This window comes from Dendronephthya gigantea, unplaced genomic scaffold (assembly GCF_004324835.1).
Source record: "Dendronephthya gigantea isolate DGI-Jeju-01 unplaced genomic scaffold, DenGig_1.0 000010F, whole genome shotgun sequence".
Taxonomy (NCBI): domain Eukaryota; kingdom Metazoa; phylum Cnidaria; class Anthozoa; order Malacalcyonacea; family Nephtheidae; genus Dendronephthya; species Dendronephthya gigantea.
Genome location: NW_021163020.1, coordinates 554,479 through 574,601, shown reverse-complemented (window position 1 = coordinate 574,601; position 20,123 = coordinate 554,479). Strand labels below are relative to the sequence as shown.

Sequence of the window (20,123 nt, the reverse complement as noted above, 5' to 3'; positions counted from 1 at the left end):
CCCCGATGGCATCTAAAACTGTTCAGCTCAGCCAATATCGCGATGGCAAGAACCATGCTAAGTACACAATAAGATAATTAACTGTCGCTCAGTGCCAGAATTTTTGAATGAAGAGAGAATAATTAATGTATTTGAAACGAATTAAAAGTTCAAAATTTTTGTACTCTGATTGCATATTCAAGAAGGCGATAATGGTTTGAACGAATGGACTGTGGTTTAAACGGTTCTAGATGATTTGTTGGTTTATGTCGCTCTGAGAGTTTTCGACTGGCATACTTTGGTTACCATGCATTGCTGATTATCCTGGTAAACCATGATGACCTGTTCTGGTTATTTTCAAGTTGTTTTGACAACGAATATTTCCATTTTAAAGATGTATTCGCAGGTAAATATACGCGAGGGTGTGAAATCTGTAATCTGCGATAATGGGATGTGTGTTTGTACTTGAAAAACTTCGCAGTTCAACCGAATATCGTTCACGCTTAAAATAATGCACGCTTAATGCACTATGAGAACGCCTTTGGTTGCAAAATTGATATTACCCTAGTTAACTGAATATTCTCAATGAAACTGTCAAGACACACTGTTAGTAAAGGTTATCTAGATCAATAGTTTTTCTCCCACGGCTGGCCGTCAAAATGAAGGACGTTTACAAGTACAAAATGTCTGGCTCGCATAATGTACAAGCAATACGAACAATCCTCACATAATATGAAATTGAGATGTTTTAAGAAAGATTTACCCACAGCCATTTACTGTTCAGTTGTTTGAGATCAACCAGGCCTAATAGTTCGCCTATAATGATAGTCATTTTATTGTTTTAGTGATTGATCTTTCTACCTATATAGTGGTATAATCTATAGCGTGCAAACCAGAGCCGGTAACATGTTTGGAAATAGCGAGAAAGACGACAAACTTCTTAATGAAAATTACAATGAAATCATTGAGTTTCTTGATGAATATTACGGGAAGCCACAATCTACACCAAAGCCAGTTTCCCGTTACAGAGTAAGTTGGACTGATTAATTTAGTTCAATATAACGTCATATCCTTATAGTTCCTCATAACACCCGTTCACACGATCAACTTTGTCGGATCCAATTCACTTCTGACATATGGAATGTAATTTGTTACTGATAAAGCAGTACTGCATTGGTTTTACTTGATTTGCTGCCCGTATACATTACAAGACAACGGACTATAAAACATCCATCAGAAGTGAATTGGATCAAACAAAATTGGATCGTGTGAACAGACCTTTAGAATTAGGTTGAGTAGAAAGATTGGATGGTTAGTCACAGCACAGGTGTTGGCCTAGAAACTTCGAGATTATGAGAACAGTCAGAGTCGAACCCAGGGAACTGAGATTCCGGCGCAGCATTCTAATAACGTGCAGAGAGCCGTGTCAGAATCCAGTGGTAAACTGGTTGCTAAACTTACCATTTAATCCATGCAGATGTACGGGTTATATTAGGGCTAACTCTGATTAGGGCAAACTATGTATAGAAACGAAAGGTGTTGCGAATTTTAGTCGGAGAGATAAGGAATATTAGGACTGCACCCAAACAGCACGGAGCGTTCTCGTAACTCGTCGTCATGACTCACCAAAGGCTGGTTTCCACCGAGGAAAATTTTCCCTTCACCTATTCGAACAGTATGGTTCCCTTTGTGCTTAAGACAATTCAGTTTTGGTTGAGAACACTTGAATAAAATAAACTTTTCTGCTCGATACGATTCGGAGGGAATCAGGGAAATTATCCTGACCTTCCGGGAAACCAGGCTTTGCATAGAATTTCATTTCGAGTCGTTTTACCAGCAACCTTTAGTTTGCCAGTTTGGTCGAATCTTCCATTTTACGTTTCTATTCTGTTTACCACCCATAGTTTTTCCCTGAATTTTTTATTAAAATTCGGTGATATTGCACATTATCATTACAAAAAGAAAAAGTGTATAAACACTATTTACGGATGCCTAGTACTACATTTTACTTAAAAAGTTAGGAATAGCTTCGGGTTGATCAAGTCATGACTGTCGTTATAAGTCGTCTTCTAGTTGTAATACTGGTTATATACCTAAGCTAGTCATACTGTGTTTGCTAACATCTCAAATGAAATCCGCAAATCGTTATGGAAATTGAAACATAACACCAAGAGTCTTTTCATTGTCAAGTTTCAATCCGTTCAAAATTTGCATTCAACACAAAAGGCGCGATCATGCCTGACCACTGAAGCGCTTTTGTAGACAAGGTTGTCTAATGTTGCATGAACGAATGTTTCGGAAGACATAAGCGACAGTATTCGTTTAAAATGGTCCTTTCATCCTGGTAGTAGAGGCTGTTAACCTGATAATAAACTCGTGCTGATGTCACCTTTGTATGGGGAAGCAAATTAACTAGGAAGGTCTGTTACAGGATCTAATTGTGTCAAAAGACCAGACTACTCCCTCGATTAGGAATGTCGGTAGGTTGTATTTATCATGTCTATAAGCATGTATGTCTTCAATGAAATATACGTAATGTTCACGTCGATTTCATTATCATGCAGTATTGCGAATGATTACTAACTCAACGTCAGTGTATGTTTGATGTTTGAAATGCAACATTGGCAGAGTCATGCATGGTGTCAATATGGTTGTTGCGATACATGAAAATATATTTATGCAAATTCATATTCGTATATCTTTCATTATGTAATTGCTTTGACAGTTTGACTTAACGGTACACTCCTCGCGTTAGTTTTGCTGGATTGTTGGTAGGGATTATTTTAGAAGTGCTGTCATTATTTAATATCAAGCGATAAGTCAAATACTCTTGTTGTAGTCGTGGGTATATTATAATGAAGTTCATAGTTCATAGCACTGATATATGAGATATGAGAATAATGTTTCAGTGTATCGTAACCAAAGCCTGCTTATAATGTAATAGTATAGCGACTGTGCGTTAGGTACATTCAAGTAAAGTTATGTATCTTGACATTTTGTCCTGGGTTTACTTCTTCTGTAACAAAATACTCATGAACCGGTTGCGTTAAGATTTGTAATATGCAGGATTTCTGATATGAGCTTCACTTCACTTCGATATAGTCTAACTGAAATGTAGGGCATTTCAGCCACTGGCAGAGTGTTCTTGATTCACTAACCTCAAGGTTTCTGTTTCAATGTGCAAAGGAATTTTACTTCGATTGTTATTTTAATGTTTTAATCTGATCAGTTTTGTCAGGAATTTTGCTCTTAATAATCTCGGTTATTCATACTGCAGTTGCAGGGTGTAAAGGTGTATAGCTACTTATAGTCTTACAATAAATAGTTTTTTAAAAGTTATACAATGTGTCGAGATAAGTAAGAAATTTCCGTTGGTAAGATCTTCTGGATTTCTCTAAGATTCATGATCCGTGACACACTCTGCGTGTTACGCCCTCTTACGAGTATAGAGCAGAGTTCTATTTTTTCGTAAGATTTCAATACATCCACGACCCAATTTCAAAATTTGTTATTGGTAATTCATTCTGAAAACGCTGGTTCGTCATATGACCATCTTACGGTTATGATACAGTGAGCAAAAGGCTCACTTACGCGAAAAAGAATATGATGAGATAATGAACCACTTAAAAATTTCTGGCATGCTTATTCAAATGATGATAATAGTTGTGTCATTAATATGTGATCAGAGTACCTTTCGATCCTTCTAGCCTGCATGCAAGTGTATGTTTCTGCTTATTTGTTTTTTTCTCTCGTGAATCACAGTCCTTCAGTTATATTAAAGTAATCTTTTTCGATCCAGATTAGTGATGGTTCTTGCTACACAGTGCAGTGTTTTCACAAAGATGCTTCGCCATTTAAACGATTTCTTTAGTCTTTACATACTCGGTTTCATAACGGTCTGTTTTAAATTATTCTATTTGGGTTTGTTACTAAAATAATACACCCAACAGGTTTTGACGTATTAAGAAAATGAATTTGGCTATATAAGATTTAAACACACCAAAAATATATATTATAAACAATGCAAAGTATATTTGGCCAAGTTCTATAGCTTACTCGATACATCAGTCTTCACAAATGACTACTTTGTGGGAAAGCGTGTTTTTTCAGTGTTAACTAAAAGACCTTTTGTGTATCTGATATCTCTGTGTATCATGCATTTGAATAGCCTCGAATTCCGATTTTCGTTTTGATGTAAATTGTAATCGATGAAGGATGTAAAAGATGCATGCTTTCTATAGAATTATCAAGCTGATGCATAGAAAATGAAATTATAAATAGATACTTGATGAGATTGATGCAAATACGCATTATTCTATAGAATTCGTGATAATTATTTTTCAATGGCTGGTTTAGTTTTTATTGCTTGACTCTGAGCCTGCATGCAAGGGGTCAGTTTCAACAATTATAAGTGAGCGATGTGTCACATTGATGACGAACGACCAGGTATTATCAATACTTCATCTGGATTAATTAGCCACGAACGTATTTACTGCTAAACCTGGTTGCATTGCTGCTTCAAACGATACCAGTATAAATTCATCTCAAATTTATTGGTCTATCTACGCCTTGTAAGCCAATAGGAAGCGGTTACAATACCTGGTACTGGTTTAAAACAAACTGCGATAACAAAAAAAGTTGCTTGTTGCTAAACTCTACCTCTAGATGTTCTTAAACACCGTGTCCAGGTTTCATTGTGAAACGTTGTTGAGTAGCAGGCGTGATAATAGACCAAGGTGCAAATGAGACCAAAATCCTCGACTGATTGCTGAGCAACATTGGCATAGCGTTCATGTTTAACACTTTGATGACACTGAGTGTCAGAGTTTCATTTTCACCGTCATGCCAAATTAGACGGAACATTTTATTGAGGCGTAGTTAGGTCATTGACAATGAATTCTACAATTGAAAGGGAGCTTTGAATGCTGTGACAATATCTTCCCTCTCTCATTCAATGCACGCGTGTGCATCGTTTTAAAGCCGATTCGTGGATCAATTTGAGCCAGATTGCATGCACAAACTGACTATAGAATATATAAAAAGATTTAATATTCGGATAGGATTTATTCTCAAGTATCATTGAATAAAATATCGTACATAACCTCGTAGGAGGATGTTGTGATCATTTGTTTATAAGAAATGCAGGGTTATTATAGTTTTAATTAAACCTGCAGACATTATCTCCATGTTAATCTCACAATAATGACTCACAATTTTATAGCCAGCTATTCAATTAATTTTTACTGTGTATAGAATAAATTACATCCCCGCTGTCCTTTTAGAAAGCATCAAGTTTTCAATCATCATCATATATCGTAAATATTACGTGCAGCATTTTCTTAAATTGTGGGAATTGCACTGTTCTGTTACTTAAAGTTTTACTGGATTTTAAAAGGAACATTCTGTTACATGAATACAACTGGCGTAAAGATTTTACAGTTTATTTAAATATGAAGAGGTCACAATGGGAGAGTGAATACTTTGTCATTTTATTTGACGGTTGAAGAAGCTCGCATGGGAACCGCAAAATAAAGATTTGTAACTTATGAAACGTACAAGTGGTAGAGATGATTCTCAGACTGACTATCTGTTTAGCCTTTATAAACAAATTCAGGTTAGAGATTTAAGGTTTAGCTGAAAATGTCAATGTTACCGAGTGATTGTGATATACTAGCTTTATTTACTCTTGTTTAATGATGAGAAATTCAGTAACGACAGTAACGAATGCCGTGGAACGTTCTGTCATGAAGACATATTTAACCATTAAAACCAAATACATGACTTTTCAGTGCTCTGATATTTCAACTCGATGATATTAGTGATAAATTAACTTTTAATCTAAAAATACACCGAGTAACTCGGTAACGAAATCGTTGGAAAATATTATTTTCTGCGTCCATATCCATCGACACAGATTTTGTCAAAACTCTGGCTAGTCTTCATCGTAAAAACTTAAACTAATTTTAACTGACGTTGCATGTTTGAGCATATCTTAGCTTTGATTGATATTTTATCACAGTTTGACATAGACTATTTTTTCTTCGTGATTAAGTTAGCGACGTCAGGGGCACTCGAAGAAAGCTCTGATTTGCAGTTGAAGAGGGAGTCTAAAAAATGCTGGCCTAACAATAATGTTCTTCATCCTGTTATTTGGATTTCGTTTTTTAGAGCCATGGACCTTCAAATTTATTGTCATAAAAAAGTGATGACTCTCCGGGGGTCCTGCACCATTAGAGTAGTTTTTGTCCATTTAATACGCTTGGCTGACTTGAACTAATATATACAGACTATCGTAGCGACAGCTGCGTATTTTTGTCAGTCGTGTATAAAAATGTATTCCTCAGAAGTCATATGTATTTAGTCATAATATCCATCGTTATAAACAGATAAACTGCGTCTTTGTTGCCAAATAATATCCTTATTATTTCTTTAGCATTATCGTAGTATGCAGAGCAGTATTATGTCAGTACTATACCATAAGTTAACCTTAGGCTGGAAAACCATGCATTGTCTAAGCAGTATCGTAGTAATATGTAGCTTCATGTCTTACCCTCTTATATGTTTCCTTTAGGCTGGGGAACTGTCAGATGATTCCCAAATCTACGTCAAGGCAAACAAAGCACAGCCTGTGGGAACTGGGCACAAGAAGCTTATCGAACTTGTAAAGTCGGTACCTGAAGGTTGGTTCGAGAAGCTCTGAGAGTAAATTAACTTTGAAGTTTCAAAGGCTTTGCTAACTTCCAATTTACTTTTACTAACTTTTCTAATTAAAATTTTGTAGCAAATTATGGCTTCAATCTCAAGGGTGGGTTGGATCGACCTGTCATCAGAGAGGATACTGGGATATTCGTCACAAAGATTCGTCCAAAAGGAGTGGCTGCAAAGCATGGTGGACTAGCCCCTGGAGACAGAATCCTTGAGGTTTGATACCCACAGCGTCTTCTTATCATCTTAGCAGACATTATACATTAATGTACAGCATCATACAGTACTTAGCAGTACATTACATTACAGAACAACAGTATATTGTCACCATGCAGTACTATACGGTACTCTATGGCCAGTATTTTCCTTTCCAATTACTTCAGATAAATGACAGAGATTGTAGATTTGTAAAACGTCAGGCGGCTTTGGATCTGATACAAAACTCAAATGAAAAACTAAAATTACTGGTAGAGAAGAATGCAATCCAGGTGTGTTCATAATTTGTTTTACTTCTGTGTATCGGATGTACTTTGCTAAAAGATTACATACAATTAAAATTCAACAGATTCGTATGAGGCCCAAGGACCTAAGTGGTAATATTATCGAAGTCTCGTTGTCCAAGAGTTCTTCAGGTATTTTCTATGATACACAAGAGTGCGAATTTAGGCGTAATTTTGACTTAAAATGTTCTCCGTAATCGTTGTAGATTCTGGTCTTGGTTTCAACGTCCGCGGTGGTGTGGATCACCCTCATCTTAGTTACGATCCTGGGATATTTATAACGACAGTAAAAGAAAATAGCATCGCTTCAAAAGATGGTCGACTTCAGCCTGGCGATAAAATACTTGAAGTAAGTTAACTATAGTGAGCATTTCTTTGCTGGTTTATACTTCGCATCATGAATCTCCTCGGTATATTTCACTTTTTTTTCCCTTTCAGATAAACGGAATTGATGTGAGAAGAGTTCCTCGTGAATCTGTCATTGATTTAATAAATGATTCGAAAAAGATTGTTCATCTAAAATTACTGAAAGATGCCCTAAAGAATCTTATCGTAAGTCTCTTGAGTTTGGTTTGCTGTAGATTTGAGTGTCCATCAACACATGCAGCAGCGCTAGGGTGCACTAGGTTTTTAAAAAACGAATTGCAGCGCTAAGAGACGTTTTTACTGACGAATATCAAATATTTTTCACAGAAAGAGAACGAGGAGGGGAGTGTTGATGTCCGACGTGGTCCTGTTGTTGTCATTGAGTTGAATAAAGGAACTGAAGGTAGAGGATGAGTTTTCGTAACATCCGAAAACGCGATTGTCTTGGATGAAACTAAATTAGTATTTTCATCTTTTAAGGTCTTGGTTTTAACATCCGTGGCGGCTCTGACGCACCATTTCTTCCTGGTAATCCTGGTATCTTTGTTACCAATATTCGTCCAGGAGGGGTTGCTGACCGTGATAGAAGGTTGAAAAGAGGGGACAGGATCTTAGAGGTATAGTAACGTCTCAAACTAGCTCACATAGGAATCCAGAGGTGTAATCTTATATCTCTCTTGTTAAATCTAAACTTCAAACCCAGTTAATTATTTACTGTGAGTTCGACTGTCGTGATGATTTCCAAACATTTCTGTGTTTTATTCAACTATAACACCACTCGCAACTTTACCTTATATTTGTCCAAGCTATTGTATACATCAATGCAGATTTATTGCTGGAGTTTGGATCACGGACTCGGGGAATTCTAAACACGCACGTATTGAAAATAGCTATGATCAACGTTTATCGATGTGAAAACACATTTTGGTGCTCACTTTAGCCCACTTGAAATTTAAACATGTCAAACTTCAAGTTCGCCTTTGGTTTTTGCTGTTAACCGCGGCTGGAATCAAACTAATTGACACTGAAATGAACAAACAAATAACTAACTTAAGTAAAAGCACATAAAAGTTGAACATGCAGGGAAAATTAAAAAGTTTATCTTCTAGATCAACGGGGTTGATGTGAGGGATGTTTCCCAGGAAACAGCTGGTCTGTTAGTCCAAAGAAATTCAGGAAAAATCTCGTTACTCGTTGAAAAAGAAGCGGAAAAATACTACAAGTTATCAAACCAATTCAAAAACGTAAGTCAATATCATTAAAAATAACATCCCTTCATTCCACACTCCCCCGCACATTTCATGTGGATCTCGTCGATATATCATTATTTTGTTTTAAATCCATTTTTGGTCATTTATTCCGTTTTCGGTTCCATCCTTACACCGTCTGTGATAGCCGTGCTTGCGTTGTTTCAATATCCCTGCGTTCAATGTAACTGCGATTACAGTCTCAGTTCAACGTTATAAAATGAACCATTGCATCAAATGTAAAAATGCAATTTCCAATCAACACATGCATCCACGCAATGAGTGGGATTTAAAACATCATTAATATTGCAAAAGTTTGATGCCGCTATATTTTATATTTTACTAAAACACGTTTGGGAGCATACAGTATTTTGCATAATTTTTTTTCCTGATCTTTAGCTCATGAAGCGATATACGCAAAAAAAGTTTTCTCAAATATATTTGTCAACTATCTTGTGTAAAACTTAAGCGATCTCAATTTGATCTTATGTGAACACCTGCCTTCGACAAATCTTCTCTGTGATTGGATGATTTAAACAATTACTGCCCAAACCTTAATTTATACATACTATGTATTGGCGACTGAATATTTATCAAGTTCAAAATAAAATCTGTCTGAAATACGCTCATTTTGCTCCGGATTTTGTGTCGGTTTGGGGTTATTCTCGTTTCTCTATACTGGAAAACATGGCGCCCAGCTCTTGCGGGCGATTTTTAAACTATCAAGAAGGTTAACTAGGGGTTTTTGGGATCTGATTATAATCTGTGATCGTCTGGGTTCAGAGGATGGAACGTGTGTCAAAAGCGCCTTTAAGAAGAAGAAATAGCGATAGTTTGGTATTGTACTGGCTGTGTGTTGTGTACTGTGTTGTTGTGTTTCTTCTATGTCCGTGTGTTTATCGTCTGGCTTTGTGTTGCTGTGTTACGTCCTGTTGTATAATCCGCGAACTCATACTTGCATCTCATATTTAATATTTAGGATTGTTTTGGTAGTTGCTTTTCACCGTTACTGATGCTGTATTTTCAAATATTATGAATTATTTTCATTTATTATTTCACTTGTTTAACATGAACCTTTAAAGACGAGCTAAAAGCACAGTCAAAATTTAGCTATAACTTTACGTACACTCAGGTGTGATTAGGAGGTTTTTCGCTAAGAACGCATCGTGGATTCTATATAGTAGATTATGGATCATTTATTCATACGGGGTAGATTTGATTTGAATATGTCAAATACTGGATCGCCCTCCAATGTGACTTACATGAAGACTCACAATGGATACACAGACTATATACATTTTTAACAATTTCATACAAAATTATGAAACACTTCAATTCTCAGAGTCTGTGAAACGGTTAAAAAAAAGAATGATTTCCTGTTTTTACTTGTTGAGAGCGATGCATTAATTTAATCAACGGTTGAGAGGCAGGGAGAATTGAATATTTTTTAAGTTGATATAAAACCGTTTGTCTTAAAGCAAACTTGCTATAGTGTTAGTAGCAATGTTGGTGCATAAATAGGTGCACAATGTTCATAACTTGTACTACGAATGTAAATTTTCTGACCCTCAATACAAGAATAACTCCGCCAGTTGCATGCAAAAACAGTAAGATATCAGCATAAATCACGCTAAGAATTCTTGAAGTACTCATGATTTGTGCAACTAATATTAACCAGGCATACACTGTGTTCAGGCCTAAAAGAGAAAATCCAACACATTTTCATCTGTTAAGACCTCTTTAGTTTGTTAATGACAATTTAAAATGTGTCGATATTTTCAAAACCAACCATTTCATATCAACCGCCAAGCTGTATATTTTCAAGATGGCCAAACTCGTTGTCAACAACACATAAGCATAATAGGAATTTGTTTTGTAATTCGCAGTGCGCGAATTAAAAATAGGATTTTTTGTCCTGAGATAACCAAGATCGTTTTTGGTGATATCGTTATAAAAATATACTTGATATTCCAGTTTTAACTTCTAGAAATTGTTATCTGCGATTACGAACGATTAATATGTGGATTAAACAAAATTAGGAAGAGTTAAAAATGACATAAAATAGCAATGAGACGAACACCAGAGAATATTGAATTAAACAAGGACAATTATAGAAAGGTATCTGAAAAGTGGATTAAAAGGAATTATATATTGGGCTGGTCAAGATATTGAATATATATATATATATATATATATATATGTATATATAGGATACGGTAATTATGTTTTCTTCTTGAAACGTAAAATGATAGTCTATTCTTTAATGAATGATGAAACTATTTGAAGTGAATATATTTGTACAATACACGTATAAACGTCTTGTTCTAACCAACAGTATGGCGCTGTCCTACCTGAATGACTGAATCATAGATCATAGGGTGCAATATTTTCCGTGTAGCTAAATGGAAAAAGTGCAGTATTTTCTGTGATAAATGATGCTACAGATAAAAGCCAAATACTGAAAAAATAAACAAGTCCATCTTAAATCATTTGAAAGTTCATTGCTGTTGACGTTTTAAGTATTTGGTCAAAAAATTTCTTGTAGTTTATGTTATAAGAATCGTTTTATTTCAGTCGAATATCCTAGTTTATTCATCGACCTTTTGTCCTTTTCGGATTACAATTTCATTGATCCTGCCACTTATAAAGTGAAATATACCCTTGGTTTGGTTTTCATGTTGCAAAGATAAAATTATCATCCAGTATACGGTGTGGACTCCGTTGTAAGGATAATTAGATATACTAATGTTTGGCAAACATATTTCAGTGGCAACATTCAAAGCAACAAGACATTAAGATTTGATGCTTGACTGCACTGTAAAATTAACGTTTGAAATATGCGCATATGTCTTTGTCTTGAAGCTAACTTGACAATCCAAGCATAAATCACTGTCTATAAAATGGTAGTTCTATAATCATGACTTCTCGCTCTCGTCTGAAACATCGAGAAAGAAAGAGTCCGTCTAGTAGTAGCTACACTAGCGAGTACGAGGATTCTACTGGTAGCTCAAAGGTAAAATATAAACAAATAAATATTAAATGAAGCGGCCGAAGTGTGAACTTATAATGCCTTTTCACTGAACTTTATAACACAGTTAAGAAAACGCTATATTTACGTTTGTTGGCTGTTGTTTGTTCTTGTTTGTGACTATGAAACAATTTTACAATGTTATTGTTGTGTAAAATGGTGTAAAAAGACTGGATTAGCTCTCGTGGGATACTATATTTGATGATGTCTGATGAATATAGCGAGGAGGAAGATAGTGGTTCTGAGTACGATTCTGATGAGGTATAATTGTTACATTTACATGCATTGCTACACTAGAGTATGTAGTGTATCTTATATTACAGAGATAAGAGAGAGATACAGCGTCGTACTATGGGTTGTTTAAATGAAAAATTTGGTCGGTTTTCACAACCTGTTGATTTTTATCGTGATTACTATATATTCATATGAATTGCTTGATAACTCACACATGACTGCATGTTGTTACTGCTTGACTGGTCATGCATTTATGATGGAATGATCCACGGTTTCCGTAGAATTGTTACATTCTCTTGCTACGTTCTACCATAATTTATTCCAGTTGAAGTTCCATTCATCATGTCCGTGCATAGTGCCATAGTTACCTCAGAACCAAATTTGACGCAACGTAATACTCGAGGTGAATATTTATAAAAATGAAAGATTTTTAAAGAATGTTTGCTTCCAAACAGCAGGGTTCCAAAAAAAACCAGCCGTTTAGGATACACGTCTTAAAATATTTTGTATTTTGCTTTCTCGATCGATCATCAGTTCCATATGGATTAGTTTAAATTTGCAATTTAGTCGGTACTAGTCTTCCGATATACCAGCGATTCATCCTCAGGCTCAGTTGAAAAATATTTGTGCCACTGGGTCGAATTTTGATGCCTCAGCGTAACAATTACTTTGCAATTAGTTTTCCTCTGACAAGAATGTCGCATATTAGCGAAAGAAAATTCAAACAAAACTGAATGATTAAAAATTCATAAAACATTATAAATTGGTTTAGAGTCAACAATTTAGACAGAGAAAATTTGCAAATGTTATTAAATGTGTCTTAGGAACGTTTTAATTGCTTTTGAAGATGTGATCTTGCTCTCCTAAGCTGTATCGTTTAATCCTTTTCAGAACTATAGCCTGTGCACAGAAATATACTAGTTCATAGTTTTAATCACACTTTAGCTTCTTCTATCTTCAAAAATATCCATTTTCACCAAATAATTATTCAAGGTCTGTTCAGTGTCATTTATGAAAATGCCTGTAGACAATTTTCGTTGCTATGATTTTAAATGTTAATCAGTAAAACATGCTTAAAGTTGGTCGTATCCAAAGCAATATGTCTCGCAGTTCAGTGAAGATCTTCCAGTACTACTTCAGATAGAAATGAAGTTTTTCTTCAAATCCAAACCGCCAAAGGTAAAATCGGTATTAGCTGCAAGCTTTATTTAAAGCATTTTAAGATAGCATTTAAAGAAAGTTGGGTAGTATTTTAAAGCATTTTAAGATAGCATTTAAAGAAAGTTGGGTAGAATAAGTGTTTTGAGTAATAACAGGGTCCTTGGGTATTTAGGTATAGCGGCAGTTGTTTTTTACCAATCCGATCTATCAAAGCCTCGGTGGTCATTTTTCTATACTTTGTAGTTGTTAATGTATTTTTCTGGTGTATAACAGTTTTATTCTTGAAATATACCAAGCGCATTCACTAAAGTTTCATCATGACGACACGGATCTGATATTAAGTGTGAAGCATTGATATATCAACAGAGCAAAGTTTTTTACCTATTACCGGATGCTTAAATGTTGCTTTGTTTTAAAGTCGTCCTGTTTTATTTGTATGTGTTTTGTTTTGTTATTCATGTATGTGTATTGCATGTATTCGTGTTGTTGTGTGGTTCATCGTCAGCCATATTGCTCTCGGTTAATCGTCGGCTTTTGCATCGTCGTTGTCCGTCGCAATTGGTCTTCAGTGTTAATTCCTATAACTTGACGGATGTGCGTATTCATTCCAGGAACTGATACCTAAATACAACACATTTGACGTTCATAACAATAGTTTTTACAAGGTTCTTAACAATTTTCCATATTTCCCTTTTTTTTTCTCCTGCTTCAGATTATTATAACTCGGGCTATTTATTCATGACCAAAGTTTTTTCTCAGATATCTACATTGGTTTAATTTAAACATAGACAGAGATAAAACTTGAATAAAAAAAGGAAATTGTTCAACACTTGGGCTTGAACTTTTCATGTGACGAATCGAATGCAAATAAAATTAAACAAAGATTTTAGCTCATTAACATTTACATCAGTAGAATCACTTCATGAAAAGTTCGACGTCTGAAACGGGTCTTAGAAAAGCGAAGGCCATTTTTAGTAACATATTTATTCACATATATATTTCATCTTTTTCAAATTTGTAGAATGTTGACGAAGATGATCTTAGTGGTGAAAGAGGTTGCTTTTTCAAAGATGGCAAAAGAAGAACAGGTTTAAAAAATATTTCTTTGTTTATATCAGTGCTTGATGGAAAACCTGACAATAATAATGCTCTAAAGTGTTTGAACGGAAGGATTTGTTTTCTAAATCATTGTATTCCGTTAAATTGTATACCGTTAAATTGTATAATTGTATAATTGAATAAAGTTGGCGGGGTTTTTTTTCATTTCAGACTTCGTGTTGGTCTACCTCGAAGGTGATAAACCTCCACCGCCAAGACATGCTGAGTTCAGACAAACGTTCTTAGAAAATCTCGCGAAATCTCAAATAGAATTTGAAGAGGTTAGTGGGAACATTAAGATCGCTTTTTTACCAAAAAAATGTGTTATTATAACCGTGGATGTGGTGCGTTGATCAGCAGACCCCCCTCCCTCCCCCCCCCCCTCCCCTCTCCTCTCCTCTCCTTTCCTCCCCTTACGACTTCAAGCAGGTCTTCTATTTTCCTCAAGATAATTGAACCCAGACTCTGATAACTGTTTTCATTTTCAAGGATGTCACCCAAGACAGAAAAACGAAAGTTCATTTCATCAAACTTCACGTACCATGGGAAGTCTTGCTGTTTTACGCCGAAGAATTGAGTTTTCGTGCTCCTCTAGAGGTGAATATAATATCAACTTAGTTTCCTCCTCACATCAAGTGTAGTCTGGGGCTCTCGATAGAAGATCTCACGCAATAAATCTTTACAAGGACGGGTACACTCCTAGGATTGTATACTCTTGTAGTATTAGATATTTATCAAAACATTGAGCAAGAGGTGCCTGAGATACCAGCAGGTCTATCCCTCAATCAAGAGTGGTTATGAGTGGCTAACATGTCATACATGAAGTCATAAACTAACCTCTTTTCCATCGCCTAGGTGCGAGATTCGAAGAAGATTAACTGGAGTGACAGAATGATGCAAAAATTTCACCTTCCAAACATATTTAAAGATGAAGTACCCAATCAACCTGATGATTATTTCACATGTGAATTTCAAGCAGCTAAACTGGACAAGTAAGACGTTCTAAGTTGATAATGATCAATCTATACTCTGGTTATGTATTGTATGTGATGGTAACGGTATGTGATGGTAACGGTATGGCTTTTTTCTAGATTTATTGGTAGTGAAAATCCTGATACGTACTTCAAGGATACAGAACGCAGTCGTATTGTAAGTTTTTTTTGGGTATTCAAGCAGACAACTCGATGAAAATATCATAGAAGAAATGCTGAGTTTTGATTTATTTAACAGGTGTATGAGATTCTGGAAACTGCTCCTTATGGAAAGAAACAGAGGGGTGAAATAGGTGAGATATTTTAAGTGGACTCGATCAGATCAGCATTATCATCATGACCATCATAATTAACGTTATTACTCCACTTACCTGATCATTATCACCATTAAAATTACAATGTTTCTTCCATTATCTTCATCATCAATTTTATTCTCTCAGGCGTTGAAAGATTGGTCGAGGAAGAAGTGTTTGTTGCGGCGTATCCTCTTCATGTGGTAGGTGAATCATCTGGAAAAAAACAAACGAACTTTATCACTACAACAGTATGACAAATATGTAATGCAGAATATAAAAGAAATCGTTTGCTTTGATTCATTTTAGGGACCTTATGAGCTACCACGAGAATTTAAAGATGGACCAGATAGCCCCGAGGAGATTAAACTCAACCAAAGACAGGTACGACACTGAACAAAGCATCTTATTTCAAATCTGAGTGAAACCTGATAAAAAGTATTTGTTGCAGTACTGCTACGATGCAGGCTATTTCAATATATAATTATTTCTTAGAAAATAATATGAAGGGAAACTTTGTTTAGGTTTTGAAAGAATACTGGGCGAGATGGGGAAAATGGCTGAAATATCAACCATTGGATCACATAAGGTAACTTGGAAGATGTGACACAATTATAGCGATAAATAATGAATCTCACAAGTGAATGAAAAATTACTTGTTTTAGAGAATATTTTGGTGAAAAGATAGGAATATATTTTGCCTGGCTTGGTAAGAACCGTTAAAAGAAATGCTAGTTCCTAGTTGTATATCAGCAATGATCATTCAGTTCATTACATAAAATATATTTCTTCAACAGGCCAATACACGGCTTGGTTGCTTGCTCCATCATTTCTTGGAATGCTTGTGTTTCTCTATGGTGTTGTTACAATGCATGGTCCCGACAACAGACCAGCGTAAGTAACAAATGGTTCAGAGGTTATATTCAATGAACATAAACTTCATAATTGCATTTAAAACGTATCTTTCAGTTTGGAAGTATGTGAATACCCCGAGTGGACGTTCAAAATGTGTCCGTTGTGTGATGAGGATTTGGGATGTAAATATTGGGATTTGAAGATGAGTTGTGGCACTGGAAGGGTAAGATGACCGGCTCATGGTCCACTTCATCAAAAGCTGTTTTATACTTTCTTAACTTATTTATTTCATTCACTTTTCTTTGATTTTAGATTGCTTATCTTTTTGATAATGCATCTACGGTTTTTTATGCAGTATTTGTGTCATTTTGGGGTAAGTAGTGCCGGTGTCTCCTGATCAGGTACAACGGTGACGAAAGACAATATCTTTACGGGGAGAAATTTGGTTTGGTCAAGACTGTAGGCTGCTCGTTGCATGCTATTTCGCTGTCGTTATTCAGGATTTTTCATGATTTTTTTAGCTGTTTTTTTCCTTGAATTCTGGAAGAGGAAGGAAATCACACTGGCCTATCATTGGGACGTACTGGAATATGAAGAAGCTGCGGTGAGTTTGATCATTTCTGGTTTAAATTTAGATCAACCTCAGCCAGTTCATTTGTCCTGCGTGTCGAGTCTAGAGAGTGAACGAACGTTGTTTTCTCTTTCTTGTTCTGCTGTAGGAGAGACCTCGACCAACTTTCGCTGCTTTAGCCCCAACTGTTGCTCGGAATCCTGTGACTGGAATCATGGAACCTCATTTCCCAGAGGAAAGACGAACACATCGCGTATTTTCAGGAATCGCTGTTGTGCTTACAATGGTAAGTTTCACAAAGAAATACCTTGTTTCTTTTCATGTAACAATCGTTAGTCATCGCCAGGTAGAAAGGTTTCGTATATAACGACAGATATATTCAGTCTGAAACGTTTGTATCAACGAGTAAACAAGAAAAGAATGAACAAAATGAAATATTACAAACTTCTTTTTTCTTCAAGGTATCGCTTGTATTGGTCTTCATGCTGGGGGTGATTGTGTATAAATTATTAGTGTACAGACCGCTTGCAAAGAATCCCTCAACGAAAGCCAAGGCTCAGCAGATAGCAAATATGACTGGAGCGATGGTTAATTTAATGACAATTATGATTCTGAGCAGGGTATGTAGATCACGCCGGTGTTTCCTGATCAAATCTTCTCGCGTTCACAAAATATTTAGAATAGATCAACTAATATTTTTTTTCCCTTCAGGTGTACGAAAAGGTTGCGCTTGCTCTCAACCACTGGGGTATGTCTTAGTTCGAAGAAACGTTCTTTCTTTTGTAATCCTTCGTTGCAAAAAGATGTTAAAAATATCTTTATCTGTCCTTCTTAGAAATGCATCGAACGCAAACAGAATATGAGGACAGTTTGACGTTCAAAGTTTTCTGTTTCCAATTTGTGAATTTCTATTCCTCCATCTTTTATATCGCCTTCTTCAAAGGAAAGTAAGTAAACCATTGATACTCTAAACATCGCATGAGAAATATCCTACAAGTATTATTAATACACATTCGGATGGGATTTTATAAACGGGATCTCTCGTCCAATAGTACATCACATTAAGTATAACATTGTGCACAGAATTCTAGTTCATTAAAATGACTAATGCCGTAATTCTGTTTAGAATGATCGGATACCCAGGAAACTACAACAGACTAATGGGTTTGAGACAGGAAGAGGTAATATACAACTATATTATTGAATAATTGCCAATGACCCAAAGAATAATAACGGCTCAATGTATATCGGGTATATTCCTGCTGTAGTGCGCCCCAGGAGGATGTCTTATGGAACTTGCTCAACAGTTGGTGATCATTATGATTGGTAAACAGTTGATTAACAACGTTCAAGAAGTCATGATTCCGTGAGTTGATTTGACATTTGACATAGATTTTGTGCACACGTCAATTTCCTTTTGTGCTCAATGTTTTCCATTGAAATTGACTCTTCAATGAATATACCTTAGTGTGGTGAAACAGTGGATTGCAAGGAAGAAACGAGGTAAAAGTGGGGATGAGATCAAGCCACGTTGGGAACAAGATTATGAACTCATACCAAATGAAGGACTCTTTGGCGAATATCTCGAAATGGGTAAAACTCGTGTTGTTGTTTTCAAAGAATAGCTTGCTCGTAAAGCTCTTATGAGAACAGTCTAATCAACTCGTGTGTTTTTCTTTTAGTTCTTCAGTTTGGATTCATCACCATTTTTGTCGCCGCCTTTCCGTTAGCGCCGTTTTTCGCTCTCGCAAATAACGTTTTTGAAATCAGGATCGACTCTGATAAATTTGTATGCGAAGTTCGTCGGCCAATTGCCGACCGTGCTCAAGACATTGGAATTTGGTTCAATATTCTTGATACGGTCGCTAAGATAGCGGTCATAAGCAATGTAAGTAGTTATAACTAACACTATATCTTAACTGTCCTGGAGTTATCTTTACTGATCCATTCAATTCTCCCCAGGCTTTTCTCATCGCTTTTACGTCATCATTCCTGCCCAAGCTTCTGTACAGATACTCGGTTTCACCGACTGGTTCTCTTGATGGTTATACAAATTATTCACTAGCTTGGGCGCCTGCCAATACTACTAAGGAACCTTGTAGGTAAGTATAAGCAACCATTGTTCCTCATTGTACCTCTATGCATGAACTCAGTCATACTATCCAATGATATCATTGCTTGTACTATAGATAAGTTTTATGTTATATTCAGGTATTTGCAATTCAGAGACAATAGAGGTTCGCACACAGCATTTTATTGGCACTTACTGGCATTAAAATTAGGATTCGTCATTATGTTTGAGGTGGGTTTTAATGATCTAAAGTTGACAGATTTTTTAGAAATTCGATGCAAATTTCTGTCTTCGTTATTACTCTGTAATTTTGTACAATTCTGAATGAACAACCGTTAGTTATATCCTTCAAAACATACCAAATGTTCTTCTCATTCCCAGCATTTCGTTTTCTTTGTGTCCGCAATGATCGATCTAATGGTTCCTGACATTCCAAAGGATCTCGACATCGTGATAAAACGTGAGGCATACCTTGCCAAGCAAGCTTTGGCTGAACATCAAGGAGGAGGTATCACAAAGAGTGATGAGAGCCCGGATGAACTTGATGACGATGGTGTCTAAAAAACCATCGACATTTCTAAGTAATGAAAGGAACTCTCACCGCCCAACGAAATTTTCAAATTTGGAATTCTGTGTCGAGCAGGCACTTAAAATAACTACGCGCTGAATGAATTGAAGCTCTAGAGCTTTCTACGTAAATATGAAATTATTTAAACCAAAACTTTTTAGGTGTTTAAATTCTATATATAGCAACAAGCTGTTCATATATTTAGCTATAAATGTGCCGTATTTTACCAGCTCGTATGCGGTATAGTTGTGCTTGAGATGCAAGGATTTCGACATTCAGTAAGTATATCCATATTCCACGATGGCAAGATATTTACAAAAAATATATATTTATGACTTCGCTGATTTATTTTGCTAAAAATAATAGTAATATTGTGCTACAAATACAACAGAGCTTGCATGCTTTGAAATATATTACAATATCAATAAAATTTACATTTAGATGTCATAACGTCT

General features: G+C 35.8%; 1 protein-coding gene across 4 annotated transcripts; it reads left to right on the top strand.

The window, feature by feature from the left end:
* Positions 1-4: 4 nt before the first annotated feature.
* Positions 5-20,070, top strand: LOC114517983 (anoctamin-7-like). 4 transcript variants are annotated; one of them, XM_028537842.1, is made up of 36 exons: positions 5-385; positions 849-1,008; positions 6,551-6,659; positions 6,761-6,900; positions 7,068-7,172; positions 7,250-7,316; positions 7,391-7,533; positions 7,623-7,736; positions 7,878-7,953; positions 8,031-8,167; positions 8,660-8,794; positions 14,242-14,308; positions 14,490-14,599; positions 14,808-14,915; positions 15,174-15,310; positions 15,410-15,467; positions 15,549-15,603; positions 15,751-15,806; positions 15,913-15,987; positions 16,128-16,192; positions 16,269-16,312; positions 16,401-16,497; positions 16,573-16,681; positions 16,771-16,831; positions 16,980-17,062; positions 17,178-17,315; positions 17,491-17,649; positions 17,741-17,777; positions 17,865-17,976; positions 18,156-18,210; positions 18,298-18,395; positions 18,498-18,622; positions 18,712-18,917; positions 18,992-19,131; positions 19,241-19,331; positions 19,482-20,070. In XM_028537842.1, exons 2-36 carry the CDS (start codon positions 886-888, stop codon positions 19,659-19,661), a joined length of 3,615 nt encoding a protein of 1,204 aa, XP_028393643.1. In that variant the 5' UTR covers positions 5-385; positions 849-885; the 3' UTR covers positions 19,662-20,070. The 4 variants fall into 4 exon arrangements, with proteins under 4 accessions (XP_028393643.1, XP_028393644.1, XP_028393646.1 ...); XM_028537843.1 differs by having other exon boundaries at positions 825-1,008; XM_028537845.1 differs by lacking the exons at positions 5-385; positions 849-1,008 and adding an exon at positions 2,171-2,459.
* The last annotated feature ends 53 nt before the right edge of the window (positions 20,071-20,123 follow it).

Excerpts from the sequence above, each read along its gene's own strand:
- LOC114517983 (XM_028537842.1), top strand. The coding sequence starts at position 886 with ATGTTTGGAAATAGCGAGAAAGACGACAAACTTCTTAATGAAAATTAC. Across the intron at positions 17,778-17,864 it reads GCTTGCTCTCAACCACTGGG|AAATGCATCGAACGCAAACA; the intron begins GTATGTCTTAGT and ends TGTCCTTCTTAG. Across the intron at positions 19,332-19,481 it reads GATTCGTCATTATGTTTGAG|CATTTCGTTTTCTTTGTGTC; the intron begins GTGGGTTTTAAT and ends TCTCATTCCCAG.